Source organism: Xyrauchen texanus, chromosome 4 (assembly GCF_025860055.1).
Source record: "Xyrauchen texanus isolate HMW12.3.18 chromosome 4, RBS_HiC_50CHRs, whole genome shotgun sequence".
Taxonomy (NCBI): Eukaryota; Metazoa; Chordata; class Actinopteri; order Cypriniformes; family Catostomidae; genus Xyrauchen; species Xyrauchen texanus.
Genome location: NC_068279.1, coordinates 2,748,018 through 2,762,732, shown reverse-complemented (window position 1 = coordinate 2,762,732; position 14,715 = coordinate 2,748,018). Strand labels below are relative to the sequence as shown.

The window sequence follows — 14,715 nt, the reverse complement described above, 5'->3', positions numbered from 1 at the left end:
AAAAAAATTGTCTAATTTTATACGATTAATCAGCCTGGCAGGATATATCAAGTTCAAAATAAATAAATAAATACACATCAAGTTTAACTTTCAAGTATATCTTCCTTTTTATTTTTATTATTTATTCATATTTTATTTGATGTCCTCTGTAGGAAAAAACATCAGGACCCAGTTACTATCAAAATGAAGGAATGCTTTTTTATTATTATTATTATTATAAAAAAATTCAAGGTTTAGATTTTGATATAATTATATTCTTTAACACATACTCACTCACACTGATTTAAAGAAAATGTCTAAAAACAATCTGCATTAAAAAGTTTTATGTTTTGTGGAATTTAAACAAACTCTTAAATATATATGCATTGTGCAGTGCCTACATTTAATCGGTGTTATATTATAAATATGAGTTTGTCAACACTGAAACAGAAATTTAATTTCATAGGAATATTTCATATTTAATAGAAATATGTTTTAACCCTCTTTACCTACATTGTCACCCAATGTAAAGGTACTAAGATTTAAATCCCAGTGAAGACTATAAGACTATTATACGTTATATAAGCTTAACGTAAAGTGTCTAATTAAATAATTAAAAAAAAAACAGATCTCGTGAAATACAGATAAATATTAAAGTCCTTTTTTACTATAAATTCTCTTCCCTGCCCAGTAGGTGGCGATATGCACAGATAATGTAAATCGGCAAAAACACAAGAATAAGAAAGGCTTATTAAAGCCACAAGAGGGCTGTTAAAGTAAAAAAAAAAGTCTTAAATATTGATCTGTTTCTCACCCACACCTATCTTATCGTTTCTGAAGACTTTAAAGCTGATTTATTTACACTGTCCAAAGGGTCATTGTTTCTGTTGATCATCCGGACACACGGTGGCGCTGTAGTTCTGAACCTGCACATGTTTCTTCCTCTCTGCTGCCACTGTTGTTCCAGACGGGCGAGCGCTGGCGGGAGATAACCGGATTAAAAGCACTCGAACCCCAGTATCTGGTTAGTTTTCGGTAATCAAACCCATTATGTTTAATGCTTTTATTACCTTTAAAGCCTTTTAAGCCCTACTGAAACCTGCACAATGTATGAATCCAAGTTTTTGTCTGCATTTGTGCTTTACCGGCCCTTTTGTTGCGGCTAGTGACTCTTTCCTTACATAACCCGGCTAAAGCAGTTTCTAAAAATGTGCCGTTTGGTCTTAACATGCCACTATTGCTCTAATAATTTAATTAAATTGTATTTGGGCGTTGAAACGGTTCGATAATTTACTCGGTATTGCTTCAGTGTTGAGTTGTTGGCTTTTACGGACATGAGCTAATAGGTGTGTTAGCCCAGTGTGCGTGCGCGCGTGATGACGGGATTTGTTTCATTTGTCAATGATCCCCAAACCTAATTAAACATTGACGGAACTCTTAACTCATGATTCATTAATTCACCAAATAGTGTTATTCATATGTTTTTTATTCATAAGTCAAGTGTTATTGTATGAAAGGGTTGAAATGTAGGGTTATTTACAGTAATCACTTACACACAAAGTCTTGTTTTGTTAAGTATGTTAACCTAATAAGTAGGTATGTGTGTATTTATTGGTGTTTTATTCATTATTGTAACCTACGTCCTCATGGTGGCGTAGTGCCTCAATCCGGGTGGTGGAGGACGAATCTCATCTCAGTTGCCTCCGTGTCTGTGACCGTCAATCCGAGCATCACGTGGCTTGTTGAGCACGTTACCGCGGAGCCATAGCATGTGTGGAGGCTTCACACTATTCTCCGCGGCATCCACGCACAACCCACAGAGAGCGAACCGCATTTTAGTGACCACGAGAAGATTACCCCATGTGACTCAACCCTCCCTAGCTACCAGGCCAATTTGGTTGCTTAGGAGACCAGGTTCCTCTTCATTTGGGTATAGATGCAATTTGCCAATCTCCACTCTTTTGTGTCTCACAGCAAACCTTTTTTGATACTCGTCTGTATTTGAACACCATGGCCGACAGCGATGATGAGTATGACCGCAGACGCAGAGACAAATTCCGCCGTGAGAGGAGCGACTATGACCGGTCCCGAGAGAGAGAGGACCGCCGCAGAGATGACTGGAATGACAGGTGAGGAAAAGGGAATTAATCTACCTGAGAGAACACATTTTAAATGGGCTTAGAATGGACACATTTGTGAAATTCTTAATGGTAGTTTATCATCAAGATTCTTGTGCGTTTGCATGGTGTTATATGATGTTTCTTGTGGTTGTCGTTTACTGGCGGCCCTCGGCTAGAGAGTGGGACAGGGGCCGGGAGCGGCGCAGCCGCGGAGAATACAGAGACTACGAGAGAGGCAGAAGAGAGAGATTTTCCCCTCCACGACATGATATGAGCCCTCAGCAGAAGCGCATGAGGAGAGACTGGTAAGTTGTAGTTTTTGACAAATAATGAACTTGATGACTAGCGAGACGTATGCAAGATTGCTTAAATTAAGCAAACACTTTTTTTACACTATAAATTCAAAATTAATGGCAGGCGGTAAATTTTGTAAACATTTGACATACTGACCAGCACTGATGAGGGAAAGAGAAAACATCTGCCCTGCACCTGATAAAAACAATATCTGTTATGCAGTAGGAAACAAACATAAAGTTGAAGTCAAAAGTGTACATACATTTGGGTTGAAGTCATTAAAACTCATTTTTTAATCACTCCACAGATTTCATATTGGCAAACTATAGTTTTGGCAAGTCGTTTAAGACATCTATTTTGTGCATGACATGATTAATTTGTTTTACAGACAGATTGTTTCACTTTTAATTGACTATATCACAAATCCTGTTGGTCAGATATTTACATACACTAAGTTAACTGTTCCTTTAGTAGCTTGGAAAACTCCAGAAAATTATGTCAAGCCTTTAGGCTATTAGCCAATTAGCTTCTGATAGAAGGTGTACTGAATTGGAGGAGTACCTGTGGATGTATTTTAAGGCCTACCTTCAAACTCAGTGCGTCTTTGCTTGACATCATGGGAAAATCAAAAGAAATCAGCCAAGACCTCAGAAATAAAATGGTGTACCTCTACAAGTCTGATTCATCCTTGGGAGCCATTTCCAAATGCCTGAAGGTGCCACGTTCATCTGTATGAACAATAGTACACAAGTATAAACACCATGTGACCACACAGTCATCACACCGCTCAGGAAGGAGATGCATTCTGTCTCCTAGAGATGAACGTAGTTTGTGTGAAAAGTGCAAATCAATCCCAGAACAACAGCAAAGGAGCTTGTGAACATGCTGGAGGAAACAGATTGACGAGTATCTAGATCCACAGCAAAACCAGTCCTATATCGACATCACCTGAAAGGCTGCTCAGCAAGGAAGAAGCCGCTGCTCCAAAACCGCCATAAAAAAGCCAAACTACAGTTTGCAAGTGCAAATGTGGATAAAGATTTTACTTTTTGAGAAATGTCCCCTGGTCTGATGAAAAAAAAATATTGAATTGTTTGGCTATAATGACCATTATTATGTTTGGAGGAAAAAGGTTGAGGCTTGCAAGCTGAAGAACACCATCCCAACCGTGAAGCATGGGGGTGCAGCATCATGTTGTGGGGGTGCTTTGCTGCAGGAGGGACTGGTGCACTTCACAAAATAGATGGCATCATGAGGAAGGAATATGATGTGGATATATTGAAGCAACATCTCAAGATATCAGACAGGAAGTTAAAGTTTGGTCGCAAATGGGTCTTCCAAAGGGACAGTGTCCCCAAGCACACCTCCAAAGTTGTGACAAAATAGCTTAAGGACAACAAAGTCAAGGTATTGGAAAATTTGTGGGCAGAACTGAAAATGCGTGCGTGAGCAAGGAGGTTGTATGTGAATCTTTTGCAATCTTGTTGGGAAAAGAATAATATTTGTTTTTCCAGGTGAGCCAGCATTGGTAGACTGATACTGGCCTGGTAATAAATGGTTTTAAAAAATAATACACTCATCTTAGGACCTCATTGTACTACTTTTTCCCTATCTCGTCTCTTAGGGATGACCATGGAGGTGACCCTTACCACGGTGGCTATGATCTGGGTTATGGTGGAGGTGGACCCAGCTATGCCCCCCCTCAGCCGTGGGGTCACCCTGACATGCACCTCATGCAGCCGCATCATGGGATCCCCATCCAGGCCAGGTGAGTGAGAAGGAAATGGGCAGCATAGAGCGTTTCCTGTTAGAGACAGAGCAGTCTATCACTTTCCTGACCTGGAGTTTAGATCGCATCTAGATGATGGAAAACCTGGAAGTAACGTGAATTTTCAAAATTGTGATTGTCATAGTCATACACAATTTCAGTTAAGGAAATTTCCATGTAGTGTATAAAATTTCCAGTTTCATTCGGTCTATAAAGCTTATAGATTAGTTTTTCATTTGCATCGATATGGATCATATGCATTGCATTTCTAGATACTAGACAATCAGATAGTTGTTCTTGGTAATCTTTTTAACCATTTCACATTTATTTCACTGTTGCAACAACTTCTCACCTTGTGTTCCTCCAGGTTGGGCAACATCCATGATATGGATCTTGGTCCTCCACCTCCTGTCATGAAGACCTTTAAAGAGTTCTTGCTGTCTCTAGACGACTCTGTGGATGAGACGGAGTCTGTCAAACGCTACAATGAGTACAAAATTGATTTTAGGCGGCAACAGATGCAGGATTTCTTCCTGTCCCATAAAGATGAAGAGTGGTACGAAAACAGCTGCTATTTTTGCTCTAGTGTTTTGTGTTGATGATGTTTGTGCATGAATTCAACAAGTCTTACATCTCCATAAAGCAGCAGCTAATTTCTGCCTCTTAAGCATATGTCCCTATCATTAGCACACTGTAAATGAAGACACATTTGGCCTATAGTTAAGATGGTTGAATAAAGTGACCATGAGAATTTCCGACTGACCATCAGCATGGCCAAACGCAGTTGAAATACAGTTTTTAATCAGGCCAATGCCCCTGGCCTTAAAGCAGGGGTGTCAAACTCAGTTCCTGGAGGGCCACAGTCCAGCAGAGTTTAGCTTCAGCCCTAATTAAACACCTGAAGCAGCTAATCAAGGTCTTCAGGAGTGCTTGAAGATTACGAGGCATTTTGGAGCAGGGCTGGAACTAAACTCTGCAGGCCCTCCAGGAATGGAGTTTGATACCCCTGCCTTAAAGGGATAGTTCACCCAAAACTGAGAATAGTCACCATTTACACATTTAATCATGTACTTTTTTCCGTGGAACACAAAATTAGATGATAGGCAGATTGACGGCCTCAGTCACCATTCACTTTCATTGTATAAGAAAATTCTGCAATGGTAAATAGTGTCTGAGGCTGCCTAACATCACCTTTTGTGCTCCACTGAGGTTTGGAACAACTTGAGGGTGACTAAATGGTGACATGTTAATTTTTATGTGTCTTTTACGAGGTCCAAGACCCAGTCCTGCCAGTTAGTACCCTTGAACATGACTTATGTTCAATTCTTGTAATCAAATATCCTTTAACGGATATAGGTAATGGATTAATACTATCAAATGTGCTTTCAACATTTAATGCTAGTGTACTAACATTGCCAATTAGCGTAATGTTTATATCACATAATATTATCTCCACAGGAACTAATTAGGTCTCAGCATTGACTTGTTATGGCTGTTTTTAATATTCATTTAATTCCAGGATTCTGCATCATTTTTTATTTTTTTGCAAATTAACAAAAATCCTCCTCTTCTCTATCACTACAAGGCATCGGATGATGAGAAAATCTCTTGGACCCGTCGCAGGAGACGCTGTTAGTTAGTGAGGGATTGCTCTGCGCACAATGCAGATGCCATTAGAATTCAAGTACCAGGGCTCTTAGCTAGATAGCCGAAAACGTAATGCAAACCTACCTCTGCGTGTTCGAGGAAAGGTTTTTTTTTCTTTTCCTTAGTGTTTGATTCCTTCCTTCCCCATTTTTCTTTTTGCTATTTGGATCGAAATCCCCCAAAATGCAGAAATCATGCGTGTACATACACACACGTGAGAAGACCTCTCTCAGTGTAAATGTGTTGTAATGCGGGAGTACATCAGGTAAATGTAGTGCACACAACGGAAAATGTTTCACCCAACTCTTTAAACTCCTGTTTCTTGATAATGCCTCAGTTGTTATTGTTTATTTGTTTGCTTTGTTGTTTTTCTTTCCAACTTCATTGGTGGTGAGTGCAATGACTGAATGTTTTACACAAGCACACTTAAATGTATAAGTTTCATCAGCTGTCATGTAATTACGGGGCAAATGCTTGGTTCCAAAACCTAATGAGCTGCCTTAATTGGCAGAGACAGCATCCTAACTGCAATAGTGACTGTTTTAGAACACCCTATGTAGGCAGCAACTCTTTGTATCATACCAATAATGCTCCTCACATGAAGTGGACTCCACTTGAGTTCAATAGAGTGTGGTGTTAGCATGTTGCTAAGCTAACAGCGTGAATTTGAAAAGAAGGTATCTTAAAAGGTATCACAATTATGCTGGAACCAGCTTTGCATCGGGAGCATATCTGTAATGCCTTAAAATGCTCCCTACGTAGGTAGCTCCCAAGGTTTTGGAAGAGATCCTCAGTAACATTTATATGGCAGGAAGTTTGGGAGTTTTTGTTGGATCTTTTTAGTAAGTTTAGGAATTGCTGGATGGCGTTATAATATAAAGAGGTTAATGTTAGCAAATTAAGCAGACACTGTGATAACTTGTGGTGTTTAAGGCTTGCATGACTTGAAAAATGTTGCTAAACATGTTCTCTTCCCCTGCTATCCCATCCCAACCTCCCCCCCTCTGCTTTCTCTCAATCAGGTTCCGTTCAAAGTACCACCCAGATGAGTCCGGTAAACGTAAAGCAGAGGCCCATAGCACGTTACAAAACAGGCTCAACGTCTACATGTATCTTATGGACAATAACTGGTTCGAACCGGTCTCTCTGGACATAGAGCGTGCTCCGCAAATCACCAAGATTTTAGATGCGGGTATGGATAAACGCATTTAGTTTTACACTTACTCTACTGCACGTTATCATTCAGACGAATCAAAGCCTGCGTTTTATTGTTGCCCTTTCTAGCCGTGATAAAGATGGAAGGAGGGGGAGAGAATGACCTGCGCATCCTAGAACAGCCGAACGAGGAAGAGGAGGAGAGAGAGAGACTGTCGTCTGGTGGCGCTGGTTCTGAACCACCCAAACGAGATGAGCCCAAGCCTATCGATGCTGAGCGCAAACCATCGACTGAGAAAGAGAAGATGGTGTGTTACAAAACAGAGCAAATTGTCATGCCGTATCAGCAGGATCTTTGTCCTTTTTGTTCTATTGCTCATCTCGGCGTTTGTTTGTAGGATGAGGGTGTGGAGAAGGAAGCAGATGCTTCTGCAGGGGCGAGTGAAGGAGAGGAGAAGGTTGAGAAGGAACCGCCTGCAGAACCACTTCCAGAACCTAAGAAGGCAAGTGAGGTGTTTGTAGGGCTGGGCAATGTATGGAATATGCAAAACACATTTGCAATTATTGCTGACAGACGTCCAGTTTTTAAAGTGTATCAATAGCCCCTTTTCCACCATTGCACTAAACAAGGTGAGGAACGGTTCCGGTAGCATTTCCACTTGAGTACGGTTCAGTCCGGCATGATTATAAACCGTTCTTTGCACACTTGGCTAACTGTGCTTAACTGTGCTGGTGGAAGGGTTTTAGTGCTTGGAGACTTATGATTGTCAATTTGCCAACGACAAGGTATCATAAAGGGTTAGTTCACCCAAAAATTGTGTTTGGCTGAAAGAAGAAAGTCATATACACCTAGGATGGTGTAAATTATGGAAAATTGTAATTTTTGGGTCTACTAACCCTTTTTTTGGGGTGAAGTTGATAAAAGTAAAAAACTAAAATTATGTTTAGTGTATCTTCATGATTTTATGATGATGGTTTAACTAGTATAGTAGCCTACATTTATTTTCCTACACACCTATTTCAACAAGGAAGTAGCTCATTAAAAGCCAAAATATATAAATAATAAAACATTTAAAAAAATCATTTGTTTTATAAATTAAGTTTTTGTTAATTCAATTTGATGGATTTTTGTTTATTTATTTTTTTGTCCAATTTTCTCCCCAATTTGGAATGCCCAATTCCCAATGCGCTCTAATGGTGCGTTCACACCAGAGGCGTCGAGAGCGTCAAATCGGCCCGAACTCATTCGTTTTCTATGGCAGCTAGCGTCTCTCATCTGCGAGAAGCGGCGCATCCGTGACCGGCACGTCTTGGGCATTGTGGGCATCAGAGGAAAGTTCAAGTGTGGGCAACATTATGGTAATGATCTTTGACACGGTTCGGCGGCAACCTATTTGAATATAGATGTGCTCCGCTCTAGCGAAGTCTAGAGAACATTGTAAACTTTGGTTCCCACCAAACATTAGTTATGAAGACAAAATGGAGGAAATAATTAGAACCGTGGCGGGTTTTCTCGTAATATACGATCTGTCCCTGTTTGCTTACAGGGATATGTATATTTTATTTAGTTTATTTTGTTAACAAACAACCATAATTTTAATTACTTTCTGCCATCGATCGATTTCTTTCACATTTAAAAGATTTCATGAGGATATACGCTACTTGTGATAGGTCGGCAAAAAGATACCGGTCGACATGTTTTGCGGCCCCTTTAAATATAGTTCACAAAACCAAACATTGCCACCTATTTCAACTACGTCAGAGCGTCAGATAGCGTTGTTGGTGGGGCAGCCAGAGCGAATTTTGACACTCTCGCCTCCTCTGGTCTGAACTCTGGTCAGTCCTTGTAGTGGTGCAGTGACTCGCCTCAATCTGGGTTTTGTCATTGTGCTTGGTAAGGCTTGAATACAGCTGCTCGACCATGAAAACCCATGCCATGAAGCTCCCGGCACACAGTTTTTGTGCTGATGTTAATGCCAGAGCAGGTCTGGAACTCTGCATTTATTGAGTCAGCAGCGCGTTGGCGACTTTTACGCACTATGCGCCTCAGCACTCGGTGACCCCGCTCTGTAACTTTACGTGCTGTGGTTCCTAAACGCTTCCAATTTGCAATAATACCACTTACAGTTGATGTTAACTTGATGGATGTCTACTTGCATTCAGTGTGTTCAAGCTTGCTTCTCTCTCTAGCTGAGTAAGAAGAGGAAGAGGAAGCACAGTGGAGATAGTGAAGATGAAGCCAGCGCGTCTGAGAGCGAATCTGATTCTGATTCCGACTCAAACTCGCACTGCTCAGAGAAGCCTTCAGAGAGGGAGAGGGAGAGGGAAAGAGAGCGAGAGCAAGAGAAGGAACCCGATGAGGGGGAAGACAAGGAGGACGAGGAAGAGGAGGAGGAGGGGGAAGGTGATTGTTTGGAAGTGGCATTACATTTAAAATGTGTGTTTGGCATTATTAATAATGTTTGATAAGATACTCAAGCTGTTTTCTCTTCTGTTAAGCCATTGATGTAAAGGAGAGTTCAGAGGAGAAGCAGAAGGAGAAAGAAAAGGAGAAGAAAGTGAAGGATGATCAGCCGCTGAGACCTCGACCTTTTCACAGGACGTGCTCTCTCTTCATGAGGAGCATCGCTCCAACTATATCTAAAGCTGAGATTGTTGCAGTAAGTGTACACACAGTAACACACAAGTAACACCAGTCTAAGTGTAATCATTGGATGTTATTGCTTTTAGTCCATTAAGCGTTGATCAGTGAGAATTAATGTCCGCTACTTTCTTTGCAGCTTTGTCGCCGTTATCCAGGTTTCATGCGCGTTTGTTTGTCAGAACCTCAACCAGAACGCAGGTGAGAAATGGCCATCAGCTACACCCACAAAGCAAGATAAATAAGGGGCTTACCCAGCAATCAGGGGATGTTCTGAGGACGTCCGCATTTGGTCCGCTTTGTAACGTTCGCTGGAGGACGTTCCAAGGACATTCCGAATGTTCGCTACAAGTCCTAAACTTCCTGAATGGGCTTTAGCCCACTACGCCACCACCAATCACGTCACATAAAGAATGACCTTTAAGATTCTTTTTCTCTTTATTCTACCATCTAAACCCAGAGTAAGCGGGCATGTCCTCCACTGTGTCAATGCGTTTCATTAACACCATGTATGAACCCAAATTACCAAGAATATTTGACATTACACGAACGTTAAATGAAAGTGAAACCGGAGCGCTGTCCGTTCTTCACGCATCAGAGCACTTCATTAGCTGTTAATCTCTTATGAGTGCAGTCTGCAGCTCAGCGAGACAGTTGGAGTTTAATTTAATAAGACACAAATGCTATTTTCTAATATAATCTGAACAGAAACAGACAAAATAATAATACAAATTAAATAAATCTCATTTGTGTGCCTCAGGTTTTTCAGGCGTTGCTGGGTGACCTTTGATAGAGGGGTGAACATCAAAGAGATCTGCTGGAACCTCCAGAACATCCGAGTGAGTCCTAGAACCATCAGTCTAAAGCTGAACCATGAAAAGATCTAGTGTTTAAAACATCTTCCTCCCCTCGTTCTCTTTCTCCAGCTGCGGGACTGTGAGTTGGCTCCCGGCGTCAATCGAGACTTGGCAAGGCGTGTGCGCAACGTAAACGGAATCACTCAGCACAAGCAGGTGCTCCGAAATGACATCAAGATGGCTGCTAAACTGATCCACGCCATGGACGAGAGGGAAAAACTCTGGAGCAAAGATCCACGGGAAGAGACACCCACAATGGAGGTACTCTCACCCACAAGTGCTCAGACCGATGACTTCTTAAATGCTCTTGAGAGGGAGTTACATTTATTTCTCCCTTCATTTCCAGCATCTTCCTGCTCAGAACCCCATTCTGAAGAACATCACTGATTACCTCATAGAGGAAGTGAGTGCAGAGGAGGAGGAGCTTCTGGGAAGTGCGGGCGGAGCCGACTCTGAGGATGGAAACAAAGAGGGAAACCCCACCGAGGTCACTGTGGAGAGGGACGAGAAACTTGTCAAGGTCAGAAGATATCTAAATTCAGAATACTATTATTACTCTTGCTATTTCTGCCATACATACATTTAGCAGTTGTAGTAAGAGTAATATAGTTAGATATCATAGATTCTGAATTTAGCCAATGAATCAGTTACATTTATGCATGCAGAATGTGCTTTAAAACAGGTGAGTGAATCTCATGAAACCGGGCACGGACAGGATCACGTCCATTTCATCGAAATCTAAAGAAGTTTTATTTGCATAAATGTAAATTATAAACAACAATAGTATAATAACTAACAACAATAAACATTTATAATTAATTTTAAATAAAGTAATTAATAAATAAGAATTAATTGAGATACATTTATAAATTATACTTATTAAAAATAATATCTAATACAAATGTAGACAAATTTATAAATTATTATTATACTTGTTAAATATAATAATGAATTAATAACAATCAATTACAATATCAATTTAGATACATTTAGAAATGCTACTTATTATAAATAATAATAATTTAATCTTAATTTAGATAAATGTACAAATTATTGTGCATATTAAATATAATATCTAACACAAATTTAGACAAATGTATTAATTATTATTCTTGTTAAATATAATAATGAGAATAATAACAATCAAAAACATTAATTATAGATTATAATTACAAAATTTTATGATTGTATTTATTTTTATTATAAAGATTATAATTATAAGATTTATTATTTTATTATATTTTTTAACTGTACAGTATATTTTATTTTGTTTAGTGCCTATTTTAACAACCATTAAGATATAATTTTTTGCATTGTGACAATATTTTCATGACAATTAAGCATATTTTCTCCCTAAATTCTCAAATATGCAAAAGTGAAATAACTTGTATACAAGGTATTGTTAACATTAGCCTAATTCATTAGCATTAATTAAACAATTCACAAATTCGTACTTAACACTGCCTAAATCTGTTCGTTAAGTGTATTAATGTAAATTATATTTAAACAATAGGCTACATGCACATTATTTGGAGTCCTCCATGTGTGTTTTGTGATATTCACATTAATGATTAATCAATTAATTATAATGACGATTATGAAATTGTCTGATAATTGACAACAGTTATTACAGCAATGACAATCGGAGAATCGCCATAGAGGAAAATGGGAATTGCAAAATTCGAAAATAAAATGTACATTAGCTTCAAATTACGGAAATGAGAATTGGTGCTTTATTGTCATAAAATTAAAAATGTATATAAAAAAAATGTCATGCAAAGTATAAATTTAACTTTTCTTTTCATTTTGGAGTAAAACTTGATGTTTTCGTGAGATTCACCATTTGTTCCCAAACAAGAGTGTTGTATATTTTAGGAAAACTTTTGAACATGTATTACTCGTAATATATCCACTCAAGTATTGTCAGTGAATCTGGATGAGGTCAATTCTGTTTAAATGTGACAATCAGATCTCTGTTTGCTGCTGGTGTGTTTCACTTTTTAATGTGGTTTCTACTTTTCTTAAATTGTGGCATTGTGACCCATGACGTCCCACCTCGGGAGTGTAATGTGTGTTGTGTGTTGTTCCTCTCTAAGGTGCTGGATCGTCTTCTTTTTTATCTACGTATCGTTCACTCTATTGATTACTACAACACCTGTGAGTACCCGAGTGAAGACGAGATGCCAAACCGCTGCGGCATCATCCATGTGCGTGGACCCATTCCTCCCAACCGCATTACTCACAGAGAGGGTAAGTGGCTTTATATGTGTATATATATATCATTTTCTTTTCTCCCCAGTTTAATGTGCAATCTCAACTAAAATGTAATCCAAAAGTAAGCTTTTGTTTGACAAAATGTTTCTGACCCTGGTCCGTTTTTAGTGACAGACTGGCAGAAGACATTTGAAGAGAAGCTGGGACAGCTGTTCAGCGTGAAGGAAACCCTGTCTGAAGATGAAGCGGCGAAGATGGGCCGCAAAGACCCAGAACAGGAAATGGAAAAGTTTGTGGTGGCTAACACACAGGAGCTTGGCAAGGACAAGTGGCTCTGTCCGCTCAGTGGGAAGAAGTTTAAGGTGCGTTAGTGAAAAGCATCATCTTTTGAAGACTACGTGAATCTGTTTGCTGGGAAAATGACTTTGAGGAGATGTATAGAAATAGATCCTTGCAAGCCATAAAAATAATTATGGGCCTCTTTTGACAGTCTCATTGAGCATCCGGAGTTTTGAACTGAATTATACATTTTGTTCATTTATAATTTTTCTTTCTTTGAAGGGCCCAGAGTTTGTGAGGAAGCACATCCTTAACAAACACTGTGATAAGATTGAGGAAGTGAAGAAAGAGGTGGTGTTTTTCAACAACTTCCTGATGGATGCAAAAAGACCCTCCATCCCAGAGATGAAGCCTCCACCACCTCCAGGTCCTGGCCAGGGTAAAGCACCTGTCAATCATACAGTGCTATCTGAAGTTCAGCACTGTTGATAGACACGAGCTCTAAACAGCCACTCTGACAATTTGAGTTCCTGTCATTGTATTTCCCATCCTGACACACACTCTCTCTCTCTCTCTTTAGGATTGCTTTCACCTGGAGGTCTTCCTTTCCCTCCTCAGGGTCCTCAGGGTCTGATGGGTTTTGGCCAGCCCAGACCTCCAGTTATGGGCTACGGAGGTGTGTGTTTAATGAGAGAAAAAGTGTGAATGATTGTTAGTAGGGGTGGCGGTCTTTCAACACCTCATGATTTCATTCATGATATGGTTTTAAAACCATTCTCAATCGATCTGCATCTCATTCAACGACGGAAAGTCAGTCCAGAAACCATTTTAGGTCTTAGGATGTTGAACTTATACCTTGTATATGTTTTTAGTTCTTTATCTATTATTATATTTAATTTGAACTGTTTTTTTTCCACATAAATAGCCATAAAAGCTGGCATCGTTATTTGTAATAAAGTTTTGTAATGCAGAAGCTGTAATTTTGGCTTTTTGTTATTTCCCACGATCATGAAATTATCAATTAACAAAATGGAATTAACAAAATGTAATGTTGATCATTTGTGGAAGCATTGTGATGCATCATTAAATACTTTCTTTTGTTATTAGTCACTCTGTTTGGGTCTGTATTATGCCATATTCAGGTGTCCATATTCAACCCTTTAACAGGTGGTCCTCCTTACCCCCCTAACCAGTATGGTGGAGGCGGCAGGGGCAATTATGACAACTTCCGTGGACAAGGCGGTTACCCTGGGAAACCTAGAAACAACCGGTAAGTCTTTCATGTTTAATGTTGTGCCATCGCAGCTTTACAGTTTTAAACTTTACAATCAGGTGAAAAAGATGTTAATGTTTTATAAGCCGGTAGAATATAAATCCTTCTGTCTGTCTTTTCCAGAATGATGCGTGGGGATCCGCGCAATATCATTGAATATCGTGATTTAGATGCACCAGATGATGTGGACTTCTTTTAGAGCTCCATTTTTATCCTCACCATTTTAAACCTTTTTTTTTTTTTAACACAATTATCTCAGTGCTTAAGTCTTGTTTGTGCATTCATTCCAGAAACTGATCTGCATTGTCCCGTACTGTTCACTCACATGTTACTGAGTAGCGCTGCCCCCGAAGTGAACACATGTCTCATATGTTGATCATCAAACGCTGTCATATTGTGAGTTTGTGCTGTTTCCTTAATTTTTCTGCCAATAAAACTAATTTAGATACCATTTGTGTATTGTGTTGGGTAACAATTTTAAATAGTTT

The 14,715-nt window shown here is 39.4% G+C and overlaps 1 protein-coding gene across 1 annotated transcript; it reads left to right on the top strand.

The window, feature by feature from the left end:
* The first annotated feature begins 933 nt into the window (after positions 1 to 933).
* On the top strand, positions 934 to 14,715 carry LOC127637682 (serrate RNA effector molecule homolog). Its single transcript, XM_052118887.1, has 20 exons — positions 934 to 1,003; positions 1,954 to 2,109; positions 2,262 to 2,404; positions 4,018 to 4,161; positions 4,529 to 4,717; positions 6,831 to 7,000; positions 7,093 to 7,271; positions 7,362 to 7,466; positions 9,154 to 9,367; positions 9,463 to 9,623; positions 9,744 to 9,805; positions 10,365 to 10,443; positions 10,531 to 10,722; positions 10,808 to 10,981; positions 12,558 to 12,711; positions 12,844 to 13,037; positions 13,237 to 13,393; positions 13,535 to 13,630; positions 14,122 to 14,224; positions 14,351 to 14,715. Exons 2-20 carry the CDS (start codon positions 1,990 to 1,992, stop codon positions 14,424 to 14,426), a joined length of 2,712 nt encoding a protein of 903 aa, XP_051974847.1. The 5' UTR covers positions 934 to 1,003; positions 1,954 to 1,989; the 3' UTR covers positions 14,427 to 14,715.

What these genes read in the sequence shown, in the direction of transcription:
- LOC127637682 (XM_052118887.1), top strand. Translation starts at nt 1,990, where the DNA reads ATGGCCGACAGCGATGATGAGTATGACCGCAGACGCAGAGACAAATTC. An exon ending in CTAAAGCTGAGATTGTTGCA is followed by an intron (nt 9,624 to 9,743) that starts GTAAGTGTACAC and finishes CTTTCTTTGCAG; the next exon opens with CTTTGTCGCCGTTATCCAGG. An exon ending in AAGAGACACCCACAATGGAG is followed by an intron (nt 10,723 to 10,807) that starts GTACTCTCACCC and finishes CTTCATTTCCAG; the next exon opens with CATCTTCCTGCTCAGAACCC.